Genomic DNA, 22,525 nt, shown 5'->3' with positions numbered 1-22,525 from the left:
GAAGCTTGCGCGTGGCATGAACTATGGCCAGAAGCGCTTTCTCCAAGAGCAGATAGCGCACCTCGGCCTCATTCAAAGACTTACTAACGTAGTAGACCGGTCTTTGCACCCCACTTTCATCCCTTATAAGGACTAGGCTGACCGCGTGGACGGCCACTGCCAGATAAGCAAACAAGACCTCGTCCGCCTTGGGGCGAGACAAAATGGGTGGCCGAGAAAGATGTTGCTTAAGCTGTTGGAAAGCTAGCACGCAGTCCTCGGTCCATTGAAACCCTTTCCACTTGTTCAGCAACTGGAAGAAAGGACGGCACCGGTCAGCTGACCGAGATATAAATCTGTTCAGTGCGGCAATCATTCCGGTCAATTTTTGGATTTCTTTTGGGTTCCAAGGCGGTTGTAAATCCTGAATAGCCTTAACCTGCGCTGGGTTTACCTCTATGCCTCTATGAGTAATCATGTATCCTAAGAACTTTTCAGACCCCACGCCAAAAGAGCACTTTGAGGCGTTAAGGCGCAGCTTGTACTTTTTTAGCACCTGGAAGGTGTCGGCCAAATCTTTCACGTGTGAAGGTATTGTTTTACTCTTCACCACCATATCATCCACATATACCTCAATGGTCTTCCCTAGTTGCTGTTCAAACATTCTGGTCATCATTCTTTGGTAGGTAGCCCCAGCATTCTTCAACCCAAATGGCATGACCTTATAGTGATAGTTCCCTGTTACAGTAATGAAAGCAGTCTTCTCTTGATCCTTCAATGCTAATGGAATTTGATGGTAACCCTGGAAGGCATCCAAAAAACTCATATGAGGATGTCCGACAGTGGCATCCACCAGTTGATCAATACGCGGCATTGGGAACGAATCCTTGGGGCAGGCCTTATTCAAATCAGTGAAGTCCACACATACTCTCCACGTTCCATTCTTCTTTTTAACCACAACCGTATGCGCCAACCACTCGGGGTAGAAAACTTCTTTAATAGCCCCTGCCCTCTTGAGTTTGAGCACCTCTTCCTTCACAGTCTCGGAATGTTATTTGGAAGAACGCCGAGGTGGCTGCCTTCTAGGAACAATGGCAGGGTTGACGTTTAAACGATGACAAATGAAGCTCGGATCTACACCTGGAGCCTCATAAGGATCCCACGCAAAGACATCGATATTGTCTTTCAAAAATTCCAACAACTCCATGTTCTCCTAGTGCGGCAAACGTATGCCGACTTGGAAGAACCTCTCTGGGTCATCGGCTATCAAAAACTTCTCTAACTCCTCACAATGAGCCTCCTCTCCTGTCACCACTCCAGGTGCATCAGGAGCTGTTAATTGCTATAAGTCTTTGGTGATCAAAGCCGAAGACTCGGCTTCCGTCTGGTGCAGCACTGCAGCCGATATGCATTACCTGGCCATCGATTGACTGCCGAGGATCTCTTCAACGTATTCCCCCGAGGGGAACTTGACCTTAACATGTAAGGTAGAGGAGACTGCTCCCAAGGCGTGCAGCCATGGCCTGGTGAGGATAGCTGTATATGGGGAGTACGCATCAACCACAATGAAATCCACCTCAACCGTTTCTGAACCAGATTGAACGGGTAAACGAATCTGTCCCTTCGGCACAACGGCTCTTCCTTCAAAGCTTATAAGTGGCTAATCATAAGGAGTGAGATCCTCCAACTTCAACCTTAGCCCCTTAAATAAATCAGGGTACATGATATCTGCACCGCTGCCCTGATCAATCATCACCCTCCTTACATCATAATTCCATATCCTAAGAGTAACTACAAGAGCATCGTCATGGGGTTGGATAGTCCCCACCTTATCCTCCTCGGAAAATCCCAAGACGGGCAAATTCAACTTCAACCTCTTCGGCCTGCAGCCTGACTCCTCGGCCTGAGGATGTGAAACTGCCATCACCCTGGTAGAACCCGAGCCGGTCCTGCCAGGTGCAGCAAAAATAACATTAATTGTTCCTAACGCCGGCCGAGATGAATTGTTCCTCTGATTGTTTGAGCCGAATTGACTGCCCTGCCCGCTAGATTGACACAAGTGCTACTTCAGTTTTCCTTCACTGACAAGCTGCTCCAAGTGGTTCCAAAGGGTCCGACAATTCTCAGTAGTGTGGCCCACATCCTGATGGTACTGACAAAAGAGGTTCTAATTCCTCTTCGTGGGGTCCCCTGCCATTTTACTAGGCCACCTGAAGAAGGGCTCCTTACGAACCTTCTCCAGTAGTTGGTGCACTGGTTCTCGGAACACAGTGTTCACGGCCTAAGGTGCTACCGAGCCAGACTGCCCGATATAATCTCTCCTTGGCTTGTTGTTGTGGTATCTGTCCAACCTGAAATCTCTTCTCTCCTGCGGAATAACCTTCTCCTTTCCCTTTCCCTTTCCTTGCTATTGGTCTTCCTCTACCCTTTTGTATTCATCAATACGATCCATGAGGCGACGTACGCTGCGGACGGGCTTTTTAGTCAAAGGTTTTCTCAAGTCGTGATCAGTAGGAAAACCTACCTTAAAGGTATTGAGCGCCACCTCATCAAAGTCACCATCTATTTCATTAAACATCTCCCAGTACCGGTCGGAATATGCTTTCAACGTCTCCCCTTCCCTCATGGTCATGGATAGCAGCGAGTCCAATGGCCGAGGTACTCTGCTACACGTAATGAACCGCGAAGCGAATGCTCTAGTAAGCTCCCCGAACGAACCTACAGACCCCGATCTAAGGCCGTTGAACCACCCCATAGCAACAAGTCCCAAGCTAGAGGGGAAAACTTTACACATCAGGGTCTCGTTATGAGAGTGCACCGCCATCCTCTGGTTAAAGTGACTCACGTGCTCCATCGGATCAGTCCGGCCATTGTAGATGGTAAAGGTGGGCTGGGTAAACCTCTTAGGAAGCCTCCCTTTCTCAATCCTCCGTGAAAATAGAGATTTGGAGAGTTGGTGCAACGCCCGACTCATAGCATCGTTCCCTAAGCCCCTAGAAGGAAGCTTCTTGCGTCTACGAGCTGGCTGGTCGTCCTCCTCACAAGAGGACATTGCGCTGGGGGGTGAGCATGACCTTGAGCTATAACCACCTCCCCGGACCTCCTTTAAGGAAGGATTAGATGAGGACGGCGAAGACCTACATCTGGCGCGGCGTAGCTTCCTCTTCAAACGATTAATCTCCTTCTCAATGGCTTTAGCACCATCCTCGTGGGTGGTGCTACCCCTGCCATGAGTATGGCTAGCCCTAGGGTATTCTGTATGGACACTTCCCTCACGATCCCTTCGACGCTAAAGACGCTCGAAAAGATCCTCCGGTTCTGATCCCTGTGATTCTGCATGGTGAGAACCTAGGCCTGCCATAGTATCCCAGCTCCTTCCAGACTAGATTCCCCAAAGACGGCACCAATTGTAAGTGCACAATTACACCTGGACCCAAAGACAACTACGGGCTCAGGCCCAATGAGCCTTAAACAATGAAATTTGTAGAGTGTGGGCTTGAAACCTAGGTTAGAAGTACTGAGAACTTGATAACAGGCTAAAAGTTACAAACACTTGTAAATAATAAACAATAATTGCAAATAGACCTCCTCGGACGTAAGCCGAGGACCCTCTCTGTATTATTTCTCTTTCTTTTTCAAAGATTACAATTCTTCCCCTCTCTTCTTTGTTTTTTTGGCCCCCCTTAAATACTTCTTTTCCTGATGCTTTATCCACGTGTTGCTCAAACCCCCTCCCCCTAGATATTTCTTTTCTTAGTGCCTTTGAATAGTGACCAGAAGTTTCAGTTCTACTGTTTAGGAGTCACTTCCCCATTAATGCGGCCAGGGAGGTAGGTGCAGAGTCTTTAATGTGGAGGTAGCAGCCTTTGCTTTTGGTATTTTTCTAACACCGGTGTACCTCAAAGGCTCAGGGTTTCCCCCTTTTAACCAACAGTCCTTCCAGAATTCTGTCTTGCCCTTCGTAGTGAATCTCCAAGTTCTCTTGGATCTGTCCGAGGAGAAACTCACCCTCGGCTGTATCCTCGGACCCTCAGCATATGAGCCGGTTCGTAGTACTAACAAATTCTTAGATCAAGAGCAGATCGGCCCTCCTTGCTACAGCCCAAAAGGCCCAAATGCCCACTTGGGTTCCTTTACACCCCACAACCTTTTTAATAAATAAAAAATAAATAGGTTTCGTTGGATTTGTTCAATTTAAAATATGAATAGGAAATTGGAATTAGAGGTTAAAACTTGAAAAGGTTGATGGAGACAATTTGTGGAGGTGCCAAATTATTAGTAAAAAATTTGTCGACCATACCACAGTTGAAAAATTTTGTACCCATTACCAAATTATTTTACAACTTTTTGCTACAATTCTGACATAGCAAACTATAAATGGTTGTCATTTATTTACAAATAAACCCACCATTTTTTTTCATCACTCTCACTCTACCACACCACAATTGTGACAAGGAGGTTGTGTAATAGTTTTTGGTACTAGATTTTTTTTTCTTAAACCACGGCTTATTTCTACTTATACTAACCATTCCAATATGCTTCGACAATTTTGACTAACACTTACAATCCGACTAGCATGAGCTTCATCTCTTCTACTTACTTCCTTCTCTCTTTTTCGTTTAATAATTCGATTGTTATGAGAATGATCAATTAAATCCAAAATGTATTTATTGAAAAAAATCATAAAATTGAACTACAAAGCTTTTCGCCACCAATTCAAACTTTACCGTCTCTTTCTATCTGTTGTTTGTATGCATATTGGTGTGTGCACTTGTGTCATGATCTTTTTATTAAATTCCCAATTTTTTCCCATCAGAGCCATCACATGTAATCTTTTATTATTATTATTATAGATCATATGTATTCTATAAAATGTGTCGTTCGACCTGTATATTGGGCTGAGGCATGGATTTGCATGTAATTACATGGGTTTTAACTTCCATCCATAATCCCAAAATTGCGTATTAATATTTTTTTTCAATATTATGTTGATTTTCTAACAAGAATTTTGTAGTTCAATTGATATTTAATAATTTCAACTAAAACTTTGAGGTTCAAATCCATCCCTAGCAATCAAGGAATTATATTATATATACACTCAACCAAATATGGAAAGTAGAATAGTAAAGGAGCCCAGTCAAGCCGAGTATTAAAAGTTCAAACTTGTTTATTTAATTTTTTTTTTTCAAAAACAATCCGAGTTTAAATTTATTACCAAACAAGATTTTATACTCAAGTTTTGCACATTTTCTTATCGAGCAAACTTGAACTTATTCATTAGTTACCTGATTAACTTATTCTTTTTATTTATATTATGAAACCATGACTAAAATGTTTAATCTATTCAAAATTTCATGAATTTTTATTATAAATAGCCTATATATATATCATTAATAAACTACAAATAATAATTTTATATCATATGAACTTATTAACAAATTTATACAATCCAATTTCAAGTCTTTATTAATAAATTTTTAAGCAAGTATACATATAAAATGTTATATTATATATAATTAAATCGAGCTCTTATATTCACGAGTTTATTCACGAACACACTATTTGTTAATCCTGCTTGGAATAACCTTCACCCTGAAGCGCCCATTCTTCATTTGGAGAAAACCCATTTTGAGCACTACCCAATTAAATTGCTGTTCAATAGGCCTCAAGACACCCGTACACCTAGACCATTTAGATTTCAACCCATATGGCTCTCTCACCCCTCCATTCCTGGTGTAGTTCGTGATGCCTAGAGCAACCCCCCAACGTTGCAGCAGGCAGTTTTGTCCTTCTCTAAGAAAGCAAGCATTTGGAATAGAACTCACTTTTGCAATTTATTTCAAAGGAAGAAAGGAGTCCTTGCAAGGCTTAAGGGTATCCAAGAGATTCTAGCAGCTAGTTCGAGTACTCACCTAATCAATTTAGAGAAGATGTTAAGAAGTGAATTTGCCTCCTTTTGGGCGATGAAATCCCGAATTCTTTGGCTTGTTGAGGGTGACAGGAATACCTCCTTTTACCACACGGTAGCCTTGGTCTGTAGGAGAAGGAATCGTATTTTGTGCATGAACGATATGATGGGAAATTGGATTAATGGGTATAGAGAAATTTCAAAATTCATTAGAGATGGTTTTTTGGATCTCTTCACTTCTGGCTTTACCATCTCCTCCTTGGTAAATGGAATCCCCCCTGTTGGTCCACCTGTCTCAATGAGACAGACATAACATATATTGACAGACCAGTTACCGATGATGAAATTAAAGCCAGTTTATGGGCGCTCAAACCCTTTAAAGTGCCTGGTCCGGATGGTCTACACGCTAGATTTTTTTCAATGGTTTTGGCTGCTAGTCGGAGATTTGGTTAAAAAAGAAATCAAGTACATCTTCACAACAAGGGCTGTTCCTAAGTACCTTAATAAGACTCTCATCACTCTTTTCCCTAAAAACAAAAACCCGAAGACTCTGAGTAGTTACCGCCCCATTAGTCTGTGTAATACTGTTTACAAGATGGTGACCAAATTATTGTGGCTCGGATTAGGCTATTGCTGCCAGATTTGATTTCTCCTTTACAATTGGCCATTGTTCCGGGGAGACAAGGGGTGGATAATGCGATTATTGTCCAAGAGTTTATCCACTCCATGGCGAGGAAAAGAGCGTGAGGCGAAGTGATGGCAATAAAACTAGATCTAGAGAAAGCATATGACCGTTTGGAGTGGAGCTTTATTAGGGATACTTTGAATCTATACAAATTCCCAAGTCGGCTTATTTCCTTGACTATGAGCTACGTGTCTTCGTCCTCTATATCTATTCTTGTTAATGGCGGAGCATTAGAGCCTTTCTACCCTTCATGAGAAATATGGTAAGTAGATCCCCTATCCCCGTATCTTTTTATCTTATGTATGGAAGTCCTTAGGGCCCTTATAGAGGAGAAATGCAGAGCTAAGCTATGGAATTCTGTCAAATTATCTCAAGGTGGTCTAGAGTTCTCTCATTTTTTTTCGCGAATGATCTCATGCTCTTTGCCAAGGCAGATAGGAAGAATTGCACGGCTATTAGGGAGGTGCTAGACTAGTTTTGTGAGATATCGGGGCAGAAAATTAGCAATGAAAAATCCTGGGTCTATTTTTCTCCGAATGTTGGTCTTGAAAACAGAGCCGAGCTGTGTGAGATCTTGGGTTTCCGCTCCACTCCTACGCTTGGAAAGTACTTGGGATTTCCTAAAAAACATGCTGGTAATCCTCAAGACTTTGGGCACATCATCGATTGTATTAAGAGCAAGTTGGCTGGTTGGAAAGCCAACCTGTTGTCCTTTGCTGGCAGAGTAGTTCTGACACAATCGGTGACGTCGACAATCCCAAACTACTCCATGCAATGTACGGCTCTCCCTTCCAAAATCTTCAATGGAATTGACAGGCTAAGCCAAAACTTCTTATGGGATTCTTCAGAAAATAAGAAAAAGCTCCACCTTATAAGCTAAGAGAAGGTTACAAAAGCCAAGGAAGAAGGAGGTCTTGGAATTCAAGCGGCAAAACCGAAGAATACTGTACTTTTAGCTAAGCTTAACTAGAGATTTAATTTTGGCTAGAGCAGCAGAGGTAGCCTACTTGGTGAGAAATGGACATCAGAACACAACTAGAAGAAAAATCCAGGTGAGGTGGCTGAATCCCTCGAGTAGTTGGTTCAAATTAAATTTGGATGGTTCGTCAAGGGGCAATCCTGGTTTGGCTAGAGGTGGAGGGTTGATCCGAAATGAGAAGGGAGAGTAGGTGAAAGGGTATGCCCGAGCCATTGGTATCATGACTAGCGTTGCTGCGGAACTGTGGGCTTTACGGGATGGTATCCGTCTTTGCATTGCTCTCAAGCTTCCTGCAGTAGAAATTGAGTTGGATGCCAAGGTGATCATAGATTTAGTGAGGAAAGAGTCTAGTAATTTCAACAGCTTAGACGCGCTAGTAGCTGACTGTAAAGAGGGGCTGAAGACAATTCCTAACGTCAAACTCTGCACTGTTTCAGAGAGAGCAACAAGTGTGTAGACAATTTAGCTAGGCGTGGTGCTCTGTTGGATTAGGATTTTGTTATTTTTATCCCCCCCCCCCCCCCTCCTGAGGTGGATCTGCTTATTACGCTAGATGCTAAGGCCACTTTGTATGACCGATATGTGTCTTCTTTTATAGAGGCTCTTTAGTTTGCTAATGAAAGCTCTTGTTTACCACCCAAAAAAAAAAAAAAAAACTGGACACATTTAATAATTGAGCCTAAAATTAAGAGATGGGAGAGAATAGAAATGGAGAATTGCATTGGAATATATTATATTATTTTAGTAGGTAATATATATTATTTTAATAAGTAGAATAAGAAGATAAAAAATTAAAATATTAAGTATATTATAAAATAGTATGATATAATTGATAAAGTAATTTTTTAAAATAGTAAAATATGATATAATACAATTTTCTAAATTCTCTAAAGGCTACATTTGTTATCACTGTTGACATTTCATGACCAAATTTAATGAGGTGGGGAATCTCAAAAAAAAAAATAATAATAATAATAATTAATAAGGTGGGACCTATGGTGATGTGTCCCAAGCAAAGTTGTTCGAGGTTAGAAGTTAGAAGTTAAAACCTGGCCCACGAGTGAAAAACCCTGGTTATAGTATAGCTTAATAGGCAACACAGATGAGATGAGAAATTGTGGTTCATCAGCCTATGCAGTTAGCTCTCCTACCCCAACTACACGCCATTACTATATCTCCCAAACCACCCCTTAATTACTGTGCAAAAAAAAAAAAATTAATACTTTCATAGCCTGCCATACCCATCCTTGGGATCTCATACGAGTTTCCCATTTCCTCAATTGGGTCACAGCTCCTGGATCTTCAATAAAACCACTCACAAACCAAAAGGGTTTGTCTTTTGCACCATTTCGTGAATTGGGTCACTCTCTTTTGGTCTCAAAAAATGAAGGTCAGTGTAGTTTCTCGGAGTGGTAAAGATGTTGTCAAGGGTGGCCTTGAGCTCAGTGATTCCGTACGTTCTTCTCTTTCTCTTTTTTCCTTTGTTTTTGTAATTTATAAACGTAGTGTCTCTGTGAATCGGTGGTAATGATCATCTCAGTTCAGCTGGGTGTGTTAGTTTTAATTTAAGTAAAAGATTGATTTTTTTTTTGTCGGAGGGTAAAATGATTAAGACCCGAAAATGGTCTTCTTTTTTGTTTTCTTGGGTTTATATTAGTTTCATGATTTTTGTTTTCCTGTACATGTATTTGAATGGAACCCAATTGTGATTGTATATGTTTTTCTTTTTTTGTTAATTTATAGGCTACGGTTGCAGATCTGCAGGAGGCAATTCATCAACGAAGTAAGTGCTGGATGTGCTTTCCTTGTTATTAGAATTTCCACGCAAATTTTTACCTTGGACTGCTAAGTATGCTTTGTTAGTCAGTTAATCTATGTTTAGCGAAATAGTTATGGTTGATTTTTAAAGACAAATGCCCATAAAGTGTTATTTTCCACATGTAGTGATGTAGGTGTTAATACTGGTTTTAGTATGGGTTTGAGGATGAAAAGAGATTTTCTTTATTATGGGAATTACTGAAACTTATATAAATGGCTGCAAATTTGACAAGTGGGTTGTACATGATGTTGCTTGCACACAAATGTGAAGGACATCTTCTCTATTGTCTTTAAGGACTAATTTTCTTTCTTGAAATTATCCTAGTCAGAATTAGTAACGTCCTTATGCTTAAGGCTAAATTAGAGCTTTGGTTGTCCATACGGACCATACCACATAGGTGAAACCTTTCTAGTGATAAATTTTTTGATACAGATTTGCCTCTGGAACTGCATTTCTCTCTCTTCCCCCCCACCCCCACCCCCCATAGAAGGAAGGAAGTTCACTTTTTCTACTAGAATGTACACATATCAGTCTGTGGAGGGTAACGTACTTTTTTGAAAATGATTCTCCCAAATCATTGAATAATTTTCTACTATGGTAGTTTCCAAGGATAATGAGTCATGACATTGACAGGAATTTTATTTGTACTATTAATTCAATTTTCAATTATTTGTGGCATGACAGATCACTTTTGAAAATTATCTGTTAAAGCACCAGGTCTTGTTGGGGTTTGTTTGACTAAGTTATTTTCAGATTTGAGAGAACTATAATTTGTATGAAGTGTTAATTACAATTAGATAAACAAACTTATCAAAAAAAAAAAAAATTGTATGGAGTGTGAATTCAAGCACACTGAAAGGAAATCTTGACACTTACCACTGGAGTTCTTTTTTTTTTTTTTTTTTTTTTTTAATGATGTAATATTTCTGTCAAGAACAAAATAATTTTTAAGTCCATGGGATCTGTTAGATCAAAATCAGCACTAGACTTCCTGTCTGATTTGATTTATATTTTCTGGACCTCTGGCATGTCTAAGATTGAGGCATGGCCTTTTGTAGTTCATCATATTAGGTGTATTCACTATTGGACTTAAATTTATTACTGATTTACTGCCTGAGATAATACTTATATGCTTTGTTTCATTTTGAGTTTGACCCCTGCCCCCAAAAACTGATGTGTGAGTGCATGTGTATATGTGTTGACAGACTTGCATGTCATATGATTTAACTCACCCAATTTTCATCTTACATCAACAGCCAAAAAGTTCTATCCTTCAAGACAGCGGCTAACTTTCCCCCTTAAACCGGGATCAAAGGAAAAGCCTGTTGTTCTTAACTACAAGAAAAGTCTCAAGGATTATTGTGATGGAAACCACTTGACTGTAGTGTTCAAGGACTTGGGCACACAAGTTTCCTATCGTACACTTTTCTTCTTTGAATACTTGGGTCCTTTGCTCCTTTATCCCATCTTTTATTACTTCCCTGTCTACCAGTTCTTTGGCTACAAAGGGGAGCGAGTCATCCACCCAGTTCAGACATATGCTTTATATTACTGGTGTTTCCACTACTTCAAACGAATTATGGAAACATTTTTTGTGCATCGGTTCAGCCATGCAACCTCACCACTCTCCAATGTGTTTCGTAATTGTGCATATTATTGGACCTTTGGCTCTTACATTGCTTACTATGTGAACCACCCACTTTACACCCCTGTTAATGACCTCCAAATGAAGATCGGCTTTGGGTTTGGAGTGCTTTGTCAAATCTGTAACTTCTATTGCCATATCTTGCTGAGGAATCTGCGCAGCCCTGATGGGAATGGAGGATATCAAATTCCACGTGGTTTTCTATTCAATATTGTGACGTGTGCAAACTACACAACAGAGATTTATCAATGGTTGGGTTTCAATATTGCCACGCAGACTGTCGCAGGCTATATTTTCCTTTTGGTTGCTATTATTATTATGACCAATTGGGCCCTCGCAAAGCACCGTCGGCTGAAGAAGGTTACCTTTTTTTAATGAAACTTTCTTTACTTTTTGCTGAACATGTTTGTTTTAATTTCTTTTCTGCATATAACTGCATGCATTTCTCAAAAAATTGAGGCATTTTCTCTGATGATATGTCCACCTGCATTTACTCCTTTCTAGATTGGGTGTGACTAGGATCTAGGTAAGTTATTTTAGATTTTCATCTGTAAAGTATAGATTGGTTAGGAACATAAAATATTTGAGAAGGTATTTTGCTTTGTAATGTCAAATAAATTACTCTCATACATTTGTCACGCTAGCAACTAGTGGATACATGTACATACCAGTGTTTATACGTGTTCATGCATTCGGGGTGACCTGTTGGACCATGAATCTGGTATACACATATAGATACATTTTTTTATATGTAGATGTATGTGTTTTTTTTGGTGGGTAGGGTGGGGAAGGGGATATGCAATCGTAATTGGTGGGATGCTTATAAGACTTAATTTGGAGCAAGTTTGATCCGATATTTGTCGAGCTTTATCAAATTCAATGGAATACCCTGTTTTGTTACTATTTTTTAATCTGAGTGGGATCTTGTTGTGCTTTATTGACAATCCTAGATTGCCTCCCTCTTAAAAAACAAAAAAGACAGAAAGCAAGCCTAACTCCTGGGCTTCTAACTACAGATGTTAACTCCCTCTGCAATGAGGGAGAGATGCACCGTGTGTAACATGAAAGTATTTACCCATCCCCATAAAAAATAGGGGCAAGCCTAGTTACTGAATAAAAGAAAGACCTCAAGTGTTACCTAACAAAAGTTTATCAATCTAAAATAGGGAATCCTAAAAAATGTCCAGTTGTGGGCACCTCAAAATTTATAGGCATCATCAACATGTTTCTCAGTGTTTTTTCACTTCTGAATATTTTTGATGCGTATCCTATCAGCTTCATTTGTAAACATAATTTCAATTTTATACTCTTTTTGATTTCAATAAAGCTTTATTACTAATCAAAAAAAAAATATTTATAGACTCAGAAAGTTCATTTCATTTTATATTTCTTGTTAATGTTGCTTCTTAACCTTGTCATCTGCAGCTATTTGATGGGAAGGATGGAAGACCGAAGTATCCACGCAGATGGGTAATACTTCCCCCATTCCTGTAAGCATGGCTCTTATCTTGTATCTTGTTGCTCTCTTTGGTACCAAGAATCGGATTCAACAGCAAGAATTCAAGATGGTTGGAGCTTAATAGGTGTCAGATATGAACTTGACATTTTTATAGACAGCTTACTCCCACTTGAACTACCTGAGGATAATCATCTTTTATTCTTTTCTTATTGTTTTGTTTTTCCCCCCAATTTATGTTTCCTCTCATTTGTCATGTTATTTGGGAAGAAATACAGTTAATGTTGGTGATTTAGCTTTTTATCAGATTGGCTTCTTGACTATTTTTTATATTTCATTGGGCTTTTTTTTTAATGACCTCTAGATATGAAAAGTATTAGAAGATCATGGCTCTCACACAAAGCAAGATTTAGAGAATTTTAACATTTTGTTACAATTTGGTCAGACCATTCTATCCACCGTTTCTTGTTAGGAAGTGGCATTGAATTTAATGATGGCTGATAATCATTTCGACATCAAACTGTAATTTCTGTGGTTTATACCTCAAAAGAAAGCTGTTATTGGATGCCATGACTTTAAATGTTCCCAATTTTGTGGACAAATGGAGCAATGAAACAAAGTGGTCGTTGGCAACTAAAACAATTAGAACTAACCGTTTGACGATGACAATCTATACAGAGACTAGAGTTGACTGCTATTTTTATGGCATAGCGACAACTGACAACCCACCTTTCCGATTGAATAGCCAAAGTAATCCTAGTGAGATCAGAATTAAGAGGATGGACAAAATTTAGGTACAATTTGTTAGATAAGAGGAGCTTCTCTAAGTTTATAATATTTTTGCTAGAAAGAAGGTAAACAAAAGCAAACTTATCACATCAGCTCATGGAAAAAAATTCATCTATTTTAATTTAATAACTTATTTTTTCTATTTTATGTATTTACTTTTCAACATACGTACATCAGATTATCTATTTTACATTATATTAAAATATCAATTTTCTTGATTTTTTAAAAATTGTTTCTCTTTCTTCACACACAATAATCAACATTCACTCTCGTCCTTCAACCTCGAGATATGTAAAGAAAAAAAGTTACATGCAAAACAAATAATGTCAATGTATATTTACACAGTTATTGTAGCAATTTTGTAAATTTACATATTTTTAACTTTATTGATATAGGTGATTTTTGGAGATTGAATGGGTAGAAGTAAAACCTTTTTATAATTTGCATTGTTTGATGCTGAATTGCTCTTAGAACCTTGCTATAGCTTCAATTTTCCTCTCTACAATGTTAGATAACTTTAAGTAGAAAAATTGGATCTCAAATGGTCCTGGCAATAGACCAAAAGTGTAGGCTCTTTACACTAAGAATGGGCTGTACCTTTCAGCTTTTACATGAGTAATGATTTAATAAGGACTTGGATTGGCAATTCAGCAAAAAAAAAGGGACTTGGATTGGCAAATCCATGAGACAAAAGGCTGGAGTGGTGGAGTGGCGGACAACTATTCTTTGTTGGAAGAAGTTGCCTCAGCAATTTCAAAGCATATTTTATGTTGAAGGAAGTATTCAATTGGATTATAATCTCTTTAAAGCTCATTATATTATTAAACACAGAAAATGTCTAGAACCCATCATGGTTGCCACTCCATAATGTGAGGATCTAAGTTTTTAATGTTATTATTATTTGTAGTAAAGACTCTTTTTTTTTTATACATGGCATAAAATAACGTTTTAAAAAATGTGCATAAAAAAAGATTATTCTAGATATCAATTTGTCAAATGTTTTTTTTGTTTGAAAATGTTTTAACTTATAGCGTCCGCTCTGATGATATATTACATCATCAGAGCTATTATCAGACTAAGGCATCAAAAATTTGTCAAATGTATATATATTACATTCGAATTCATTTTTATGATTACTTATTTATAGAAAGTATGGGGAAAAGTTTTATTTTGCTATGGGCTTTGCCACAATGAATTTTTTTTTAATGATTTTTTGGTTTGTACAAATACACATTAATATTGTCTATTTCTAGAGAAATTTTAATTTGTGCCAAAAAATTAATGGTAGCCCCAATCTCATGGTTAAAAAAAAAATAAAAAAAATAAAAAGAAGAAGAAGAAGAAGAAGAGTAGAGTAGAATGAGAATAAGTGCATTTTTCACCATTAAAAAAGAAAATCCCTCACCTAAGAATTAGAAAGAAATCATAATTTAAAATAATATTCTTTTTTATTTTAATTGACATTAAGGAGTGAGAATAATAATGAATTTATGGGTCAAAGTTTTTTTTTCTTTCTTTTAAATGATAAACTTGAGCTCAGGTATATAAGATTTCTCATCTATTAATCATTTTCAATTAATTGTACTGAAATTATTTAATTTTAACATGTTTTCAATTCAATCCTTTAAAATTAATAAATTTTTTTTAAAATTAACCCCTTTTATTTCTATTGTAGCTTTTAGTCCACATTTGATTAATTCACACCAATTTATTAAATTAAGAATTTTAATTACAATCATTTATTATAATTAAGAAATTTATAATCCTTTATAATAATTAAAAAAAATTGAGTATTGTTTATATAAACTTGAATAGAAGAAAGTTAGTAGTATATAACTATATATAATAACTGATTGATCGTTTGAATTGAAAAATGAAAGAAAGAAAGAAACGGAGAGGAATGAATGCATAAAAAAGAAGACCATAAATAGGGAAAAAAAGGAAGGCCTTAAAGGTGAGCCCAATGGACGCGTTCTTCGCTTGGATAAAAAAAAATCCAGACTGTACCAGACAGACAGACCACTCCCACGCCTTACTCCAACCCCAAATATCTAACGGTCCAAACCGCATCTCTTCCCTCTTTTAATTCCTCTCTCTTTTCTTTCCCATTTCGCCTCCCCCCCCACTCTCTCTCTCTCTCTCTCTCTCTCTGTCGATCGCTTTCGTTTTCCAATCACATTCCCACAGGTCAATTTCCCTTCTCTCTCTCTCTCTCTCTCGCTTTCTCATCGATCTGTTTCGTTTTCTCTCAGATCTAAGCCATTTCGATTTTCGATTTTTTTTTTTTTTGAATTTGGCAATGTATGATTTAATTTCTGTGATTATTAATTGTGTTATTTTTTATAATTGTGTTGGATCTAAAATGTTGTTCATTGTTGTGTAAAATGCAGAGGAAACAATGAAAATTGTTGTGAAAGTTTAACAAGAAATGAAATATTGCTGGCTAGTTTTTTGTTTTGTTTATATGTTTTTTGAAAACATTGTGAAACGGAAATGAGAGTAGAGGAGGGTGCATGTTGCATTGTTGTAATTAAAAGGAGTCAAGAAATTGAAGTAAAGCTAATTCTATTAAACTATGATAAGTGTGTCTTCGCATAAATAAATAAATAAAGGGTAGCTCTGCAGATCTCAATTATTTGATCTTTTTTGATTTGGGTGTGCCTCTTTGTTCCTTGTTATGAAGTTTTAGAGGGGAATTACTGTGTTGTTTATGTTATGTGGTTCTTTTTATTTTAGTTTTATTCTGAAACTGTTTGATTCATTCTGTTGTTGATATGTAGGAATTTTTTTTTTTTTTTTTTTTTTTTATTGCAATGAGCTGTGTTGTGTTACGTTTATTGGGAAATTCAAATTGTCATTGCTTGATAGTCTAGAATAATCCAAAATGCAATTTGTTTTGGATCAATGTTGCTAATAGGAAGTGATGACATATATATAGGAGGATGCAAGTTTGTATTTGTTGGGTCATGAATGGTTTTGACATTCTTTTCCTTTTTTTGATTTGGTAGTTGTGGAGATATTCTCTATAGAATTATATTAGTTTGTGACTGTGCTATGTCGAATCATGCTACGATGTAAATCTAGTACAACCTTGATAGAAAAAAACCAATGATGTGGATGCTTATTGTAGAACCCCAGGTGCTTATCTATGGTGTGTGTATTTATGAATATGATATTCTAGCTGAAAGATATGAAATAAGGTGAAAAGAAGGAAGGCAAACCCCAGCATGTGGTTCTTATTCCGAATAATAAAGATGGTGTCTTTTTTTGACTGGTTGTAGTTTATCAAGCAGGTAATACAATATGGCAGATGCAGAGGACATTCAGCCGCTCGTGTGCGACAATGGGACAGGAATGGTTAAGGTATTAGATGAGACCTATCTATGTTATGATGTTTGGCTTAGTTTTTAATATGCAAAGCTTTTATTGACTGTTCAGTTGAGGTACTGCTCAACTATTTTTTTTTTCTCTCTCATTATTGAATTTCGGAAGTAATATTATATTGTAGGCTGGATTTGCCGGAGATGATGCCCCACGAGCTGTGTTCCCTAGTATTGTAGGCCGTCCCCGTCACACTGGTGTGATGGTTGGAATGGGCCAGAAAGATGCATATGTTGGTGACGAAGCTCAGTCCAAGAGAGGTATTTTAACTCTCAAATACCCAATTGAGCATGGCATTGTGAGCAACTGGGATGATATGGAAAAGATTTGGCATCACACCTTCTACAATGAGCTTCGTGTTGCCCCAGAAGAGCACCCTGTTCTTCTAACTGAGGCTCCTCTTAACCCTAAAGCTAATCGTGAGAAGATGACCCAAATTATGTTTGAGACCTTTAACACTCCTGCTATGTATGTAGCCATTCAAGCTGTTCTTTCCTTGTATGCAAGTGGTCGTACAACTGGTAAGCAACTGATCAATCATTTTGTTTGCAAGGGTTTTAATTGGAATACCTCATTGACACTGGCATGCCATTCTTTAAATACCCAAATTTAATTTGTTTTGCATGTTTTATTGCATCTCAACATATAAAGAGGCTATAATGTTGTTTATGTTACATGGTTTGTGATTACACTTAGTATCTAAAGGAAATTCCAGGAAATTGTTGTGATGTATCTCTTCCCCTTCATTGTTGATGGATTTCACCTTTGCCATGCAGGAATTGTGTTGGACTCTGGTGATGGTGTCAGTCATACAGTTCCCATATACGAGGGGTATGCCCTCCCACATGCCATTCTTCGTCTAGACCTGGCTGGCCGTGACCTCACAGATCACTTGATGAAAATTCTTACCGAGCGTGGGTATTCTTTCACCACCACAGCCGAACGGGAAATTGTGAGGGACATGAAGGAAAAGCTGGCTTACATTGCCCTCGACTACGAGCAGGAGATTGAGACCTCCAAGACCAGCTCTTCAGTTGAGAAGAGCTATGAGTTACCAGATGGACAGGTCATCACCATTGGTGCTGAGCGGTTCAGATGCCCTGAGGTTCTGTTCCAACCATCCATGATCGGAATGGAAGCAGCAGGCATTCATGAGACCACATATAACTCCATCATGAAGTGTGATGTTGATATCAGGAAGGACCTGTATGGAAACATTGTCCTCTCAGGTGGTTCAACCATGTTCCCAGGTATTGCTGATAGAATGAGCAAGGAAATCTCTGCTCTGGCCCCAAGCAGTATGAAGATCAAGGTGGTGGCTCCACCCGAGAGGAAGTACAGTGTCTGGATTGGAGGATCTATCTTGGCATCACTTAGCACCTTCCAGCAGGTATGTTTTGATTCTTGTATCTCAACTTGTTCAGTTCCTTTTGTATGGTTACTGATGAGAGGATTTTGCTTCTCTTATGAGTGCAGATGTGGATCGCAAAGGCAGAGTATGATGAATCCGGGCCATCGATTGTGCATAGGAAATGCTTCTAAATGTTCGAGAATAGGATCTTTGAAGAAACAAAGTTCTGTTTTAATTTCTCAGAACAAAGTGCTGCCTGCAGCTCTTTGTTCTACCTTTGTTATCATTTTATGTTATTCTCATGTTGGAGTGATGACTTTTTTTGGAAGGCGAGGAGTTGAATTTGAAAAATTTGTCCATTTCTTATTTATTATATATTTTGAGAAGTTTTTGACTCTTCCACTCCAGCTTTTTTTTTCTTTTTCTTCTTCTTCTTTTTTGTTTTTTGTTTTTCTTTTTGGTATGAGGGCAAGAGGGTATTTTTGGAATATTAAAATCTAGGACGAGTAGCTCAACCATTAAGCCATTTAGGCAATAGCCTATGGCCCCCAAATGGAAGAAGTCTCCAATAATGTCACAAGAAATTAAGTGGATTGACAACATTACCAATAGATAAGGAAATTTTAGCAGAATTTGAAATCAAAAACATAATTAGTAGGAATTTTGCATCACAAAAAGAAAGAAAAATAGATTTTTAAATGAAAAAAAAAAAATCAAAACAGAAATATTATTCAATTACTACTTCAAATTAAGAGAAGCCAAGTAGCCAACCCTATATTGGTTACAATTATTGCAGACTGCAAATTTGAGCGAGCTATAAAATGACACCACTCAGAATTTACTAAACTAGTAGCAATGGTCAATATTTGTTGTTTTGACTAAAGTGAGATCAAGGGAATACTTGAATGGTCCGATAAATGATTCTTTCATTTTAATTTTCTTACGCCAATTGCCCGTTGTAGCAAAGGGCCAATTTAATTTTGTTCCTCGATTTTTCAACTACTTGCATCATTTTGCTCTCGATAAAATCTGTTCAGATAAACAAAAGAGAGATTCTCTTACGAATCAGATGATGTGTTGAAGCTGAGATAGAAGAAATTGAAGTTGAGCAACGAAATGAGAAAAACGACAAAAGTAACAAAGTTGGGCAAAACGGCAACAAAAACAGAGATTGTACGAATAAAACGACAAGGAAGAAACAAAAGGGCAAAGCGCACCATAATACTTAACCACTAGTTGTAGAAGTTAGTTATTAGTTATGCCAGTTGTCATTAGTTCATTGGTTGTAGTTTTAAATAGTTAGTTATGCTTTTGGGCGCCAATCACTAAACCCCTATTTTCATGTATATAAGAACTTGTAGAGCTAATTATGAGGTAACCACTTGTAACAAATTGATTAGCAATTATAGAGTTAGTTTTCTCTCAACCATCTTCAAGGTTTCATTGTTCTCTCGCTTTGCTTTTTAGTTTTTCACATGGTATCAGAGCGAATTTTCTTTCACTTTCCTACCTACCGAACAGAATTTTTCTTCTGAATTAGCTTTCTTCGCTTTTCATGGCCTCAGATTCTTCAAGTGCACCTTCTTCTTCGTCTACGCCAACTGTAAATGCAGCCATGGTAGATGAATCAACTAATAATCCCTATTTCTTGCCAGCAAATGAGAATTCTGGTTTGATTCTCACATCTCAACCTCTCATTGGTCCTGAGAATTACATGACTTGTGCAAGATCTGTGTTTCTGGTTTTGAGTTCTAGAAACAATTTTAGATTTGTTAATGTTTCAATTTCAGAACCAGATCCAGCTTCACCTCTGTTCAATTCTTCGAATAGGTGCAATACTACGATCCTTTCATGGCTGACCAATTCACTCAGTCCTGATCTTAAAGCTAGTGTGGTGTACATCAATTCTGCAAAAGACTTGTGGATTGATATCAAGAACAGGCTGTCTCAAGATAACACACCAAGATTGTTTGAGTTGCAAAAGAATATTTCACATTTGTTCAAGGATCACTCTCAGTGAGTTCCTATTTTACCAAATTCAAGACTTGATGGGATGAGTTTGTGAATAATCAACATTTCACTGTTTGCACTTGTGCCTGTGTTTGTGGCTCTAAATCATCTCAGTTAGATGCACAACACAAAGAGCATGTTTTTCATTTTTTGATGGGCTTGAATGATAGCTATGGGAATTTGATTGGGCAAATCTTGCTTATTGAACATTTTCCTTCTCTTAGCAAAGTCTGCATTTTGGTTCTAAATGAGGAGAAAAGGAGGAATATTGGTAGTACTGTTAATGTAGTTCAGCAGTTGGATGCTGTGGCAATGTATGTGAATAACAATAGGTCATTTCAAGGTAATCAAGGTTAGAATAAAAATGGTGTGAAAGGAAAGAAAGATAGACCTGTTTGTACCTATTGTGGTTTCACTGGACATATAGCAGACAAGTGCTATAAGCTCCATTGATACCCTCCTGGTTAAGCCTAAAGGAGGTAACAAGTCAATGGCTAATCAAGTTTCAGGTCCCTTTGGTTTTGATACTAATAACATTGGTTTTCCTAATGCTCAATTCAATGTTTTTCCTACTTTAGGAGTTCAATCTGATGGTATGATTCAAAATTTGGTTACTGCTCCTCTTGGTGCTCAGATTGGTTTTCAGAATGGTGTTGGAACCACACCCTTTGGCATTACACATGGTGCCTTTGGTGGTTCTGCATGTGGTAGTTTTGTTGGTGGTAATGGTTCTTTTATGCAACAGACTCCTCACTCATTTCAGCCTCATTGTCCTATTTCACCAGTTCAATGTGAGCAATTACTCTCTTTTCTCAAAGGATATGTGGGTACAGGTTCAAGTTTTGGCACTTAACCTAGTCATGTTGCTTCTGTCATGACTCCCAATAGCATTTCTGGTTCATCACAGACACCATTAACCTTACCTTCTTCTTCCAATCCAGCTTCCAATACCTCTAATTTCTCAGGTAATCCTTTCTGGATCCCTCCTAATTTCTCTCATTCTGTGTTTTCTGCTCAAGTAGTTGATAGGACTACTTTCAAATCTGATTCTTGGATCATAGATACTGGTGCCACAAATCATATGATTTACTCCGTCTCTCAATTTACTTATATTACATCCATTGTTAATACTTGTGTCTATTTGCCAAATGGGGATCAAGCCTTCGTCACACATGTAGGCACTATTCAAATTTCACCCACCCTTGTTTTAATTGATGTGCTGTGTGTTCCTACTTTTGGTTTCAACCTAATTTCAGTTAGCAAACTTACCAAAACCTTTTTTTTTTGTCTTATATTTTTTGGTAATTGTTGCTTCATGCAGGACCTTGCTCAATGGAGCATGATTGGTTATGGTAGAGAGAGCAATGGCTTATATTTGTTGGATTCCTCATCTTAGCAAAGGTCTTCTGCTCTCACTGCTGCTACTAGTCCTTCAAGCACAGACTTGTGGCACACTAGACTAGGACATCCCTCATTTTCTAAACTTCAATTGTTGAAAGGTGTTTTAAACATTGATGCTTCTAATAAAAGTGCATGTTGTGACATTTGTCATTTTTCAAAACAGAAAAGACTTCCTTTTCCTGTTAGTAATCATGTTTCTTCTGCTCCTTTTGACTTAATACATTGTGATCTTTGGGGTCCTTTTGCCACTTGCATTGTTGAAGGTTTTAAGTTTTTGTTAACCATTGTAGATGACTTTTATAGGTGTACTTAGGTATATTTACCCAAACTCAAGTTTGACACTCAATTTTTAATTCCTAATTTTGCTCATATGGTAAAAATTCAGTTCAACAGTTCCATTAAGACCATTAGAAGTGATAATGGCACTATATTTTATCTTAAAGACTTCTTTCATTCCAATGGCATTTTGCATTAGTTGTCTTGTGTTGACACACCTCAAAAAATTTCATTGTTGAAAGAAAACATCAACATATCCTTAATGTTGCAAGAGCATTAAGGTTTCAATCTCAAATTCCCTTGTGCTTTTGGGGTAACCGTATTCTTTCTGCTATTCATTTGATTAATAGAGTCCCTTCTAAGTCTTTAGGTAATAAAACACCTTATGAGATGTTGTTTCATGTTCCACCTTCTTATACACATCTTAGGTGTTTTGGTTGCTTATGTTTTATTTCTACTTCACCTTTTCACAAACACAAATTTGATCCTAGGTCTAGAAAATGTGTGTTCTTGGGCTATCCTCATGGCATTAAGGGTTACAAAGTATTAGATCTTACTACTAATTTTGTTTACATCTCTAGAGACATTGTGTTCTATGAGTCTATTTTTCCTTATGCTTCAGATTCTTCTCCTTCCATTTCTTACTTAACTGATTTTGTCTTTCCTCATGTCACTTTTGACTCTTCTTGCTCTTCAGATTGCTTTCCTTCCACTACTTCTGATCATTCTATCATACCTTCTCATGATTCTGTTACCTCACCATCTGTTCCATTCATCTTAGAACCTCCCACTTCCACTTCTCTTCCTGATCCTATTTCTTTAGACTCTACCACTTTATCAGATCAT

General features: G+C 37.7%; 2 protein-coding genes across 3 annotated transcripts; both read left to right on the top strand.

The window, feature by feature from the left end:
* Window positions 1-8,627: 8,627 nt before the first annotated feature.
* On the top strand, window positions 8,628-12,823 carry LOC142640707 (very-long-chain enoyl-CoA reductase). The gene is made up of 4 exons (XM_075814923.1): window positions 8,628-9,004; window positions 9,295-9,334; window positions 10,627-11,375; window positions 12,441-12,823. The coding sequence occupies exons 1-4, from the start codon at window positions 8,936-8,938 to the stop codon at window positions 12,507-12,509; spliced, it is 927 nt and encodes a 308-aa protein (XP_075671038.1). The 5' UTR covers window positions 8,628-8,935; the 3' UTR covers window positions 12,510-12,823.
* A 2,425-nt stretch (window positions 12,824-15,248) lies between these two features.
* Window positions 15,249-18,394, top strand: LOC142639181 (actin). 2 transcript variants are annotated; one of them, XM_075813307.1, is made up of 5 exons: window positions 15,249-15,447; window positions 16,554-16,623; window positions 16,769-17,162; window positions 17,418-18,031; window positions 18,118-18,394. In XM_075813307.1, the coding sequence occupies exons 2-5, from the start codon at window positions 16,564-16,566 to the stop codon at window positions 18,181-18,183; spliced, it is 1,134 nt and encodes a 377-aa protein (XP_075669422.1). In that variant the 5' UTR covers window positions 15,249-15,447; window positions 16,554-16,563; the 3' UTR covers window positions 18,184-18,394. The 2 variants fall into 2 exon arrangements, with proteins under 2 accessions (XP_075669422.1, XP_075669423.1); XM_075813308.1 differs by having other exon boundaries at window positions 15,328-15,447; window positions 16,542-16,623.
* The last annotated feature ends 4,131 nt before the right edge of the window (window positions 18,395-22,525 follow it).

This window comes from Castanea sativa, chromosome 6, assembly GCF_040712315.1.
Source record: "Castanea sativa cultivar Marrone di Chiusa Pesio chromosome 6, ASM4071231v1".
Taxonomy (NCBI): Eukaryota; Viridiplantae; Streptophyta; class Magnoliopsida; order Fagales; family Fagaceae; genus Castanea; species Castanea sativa.
Note: the sequence above shows the minus strand (reverse complement) of the source record. Positions and strands in the feature narration are given on the sequence as shown.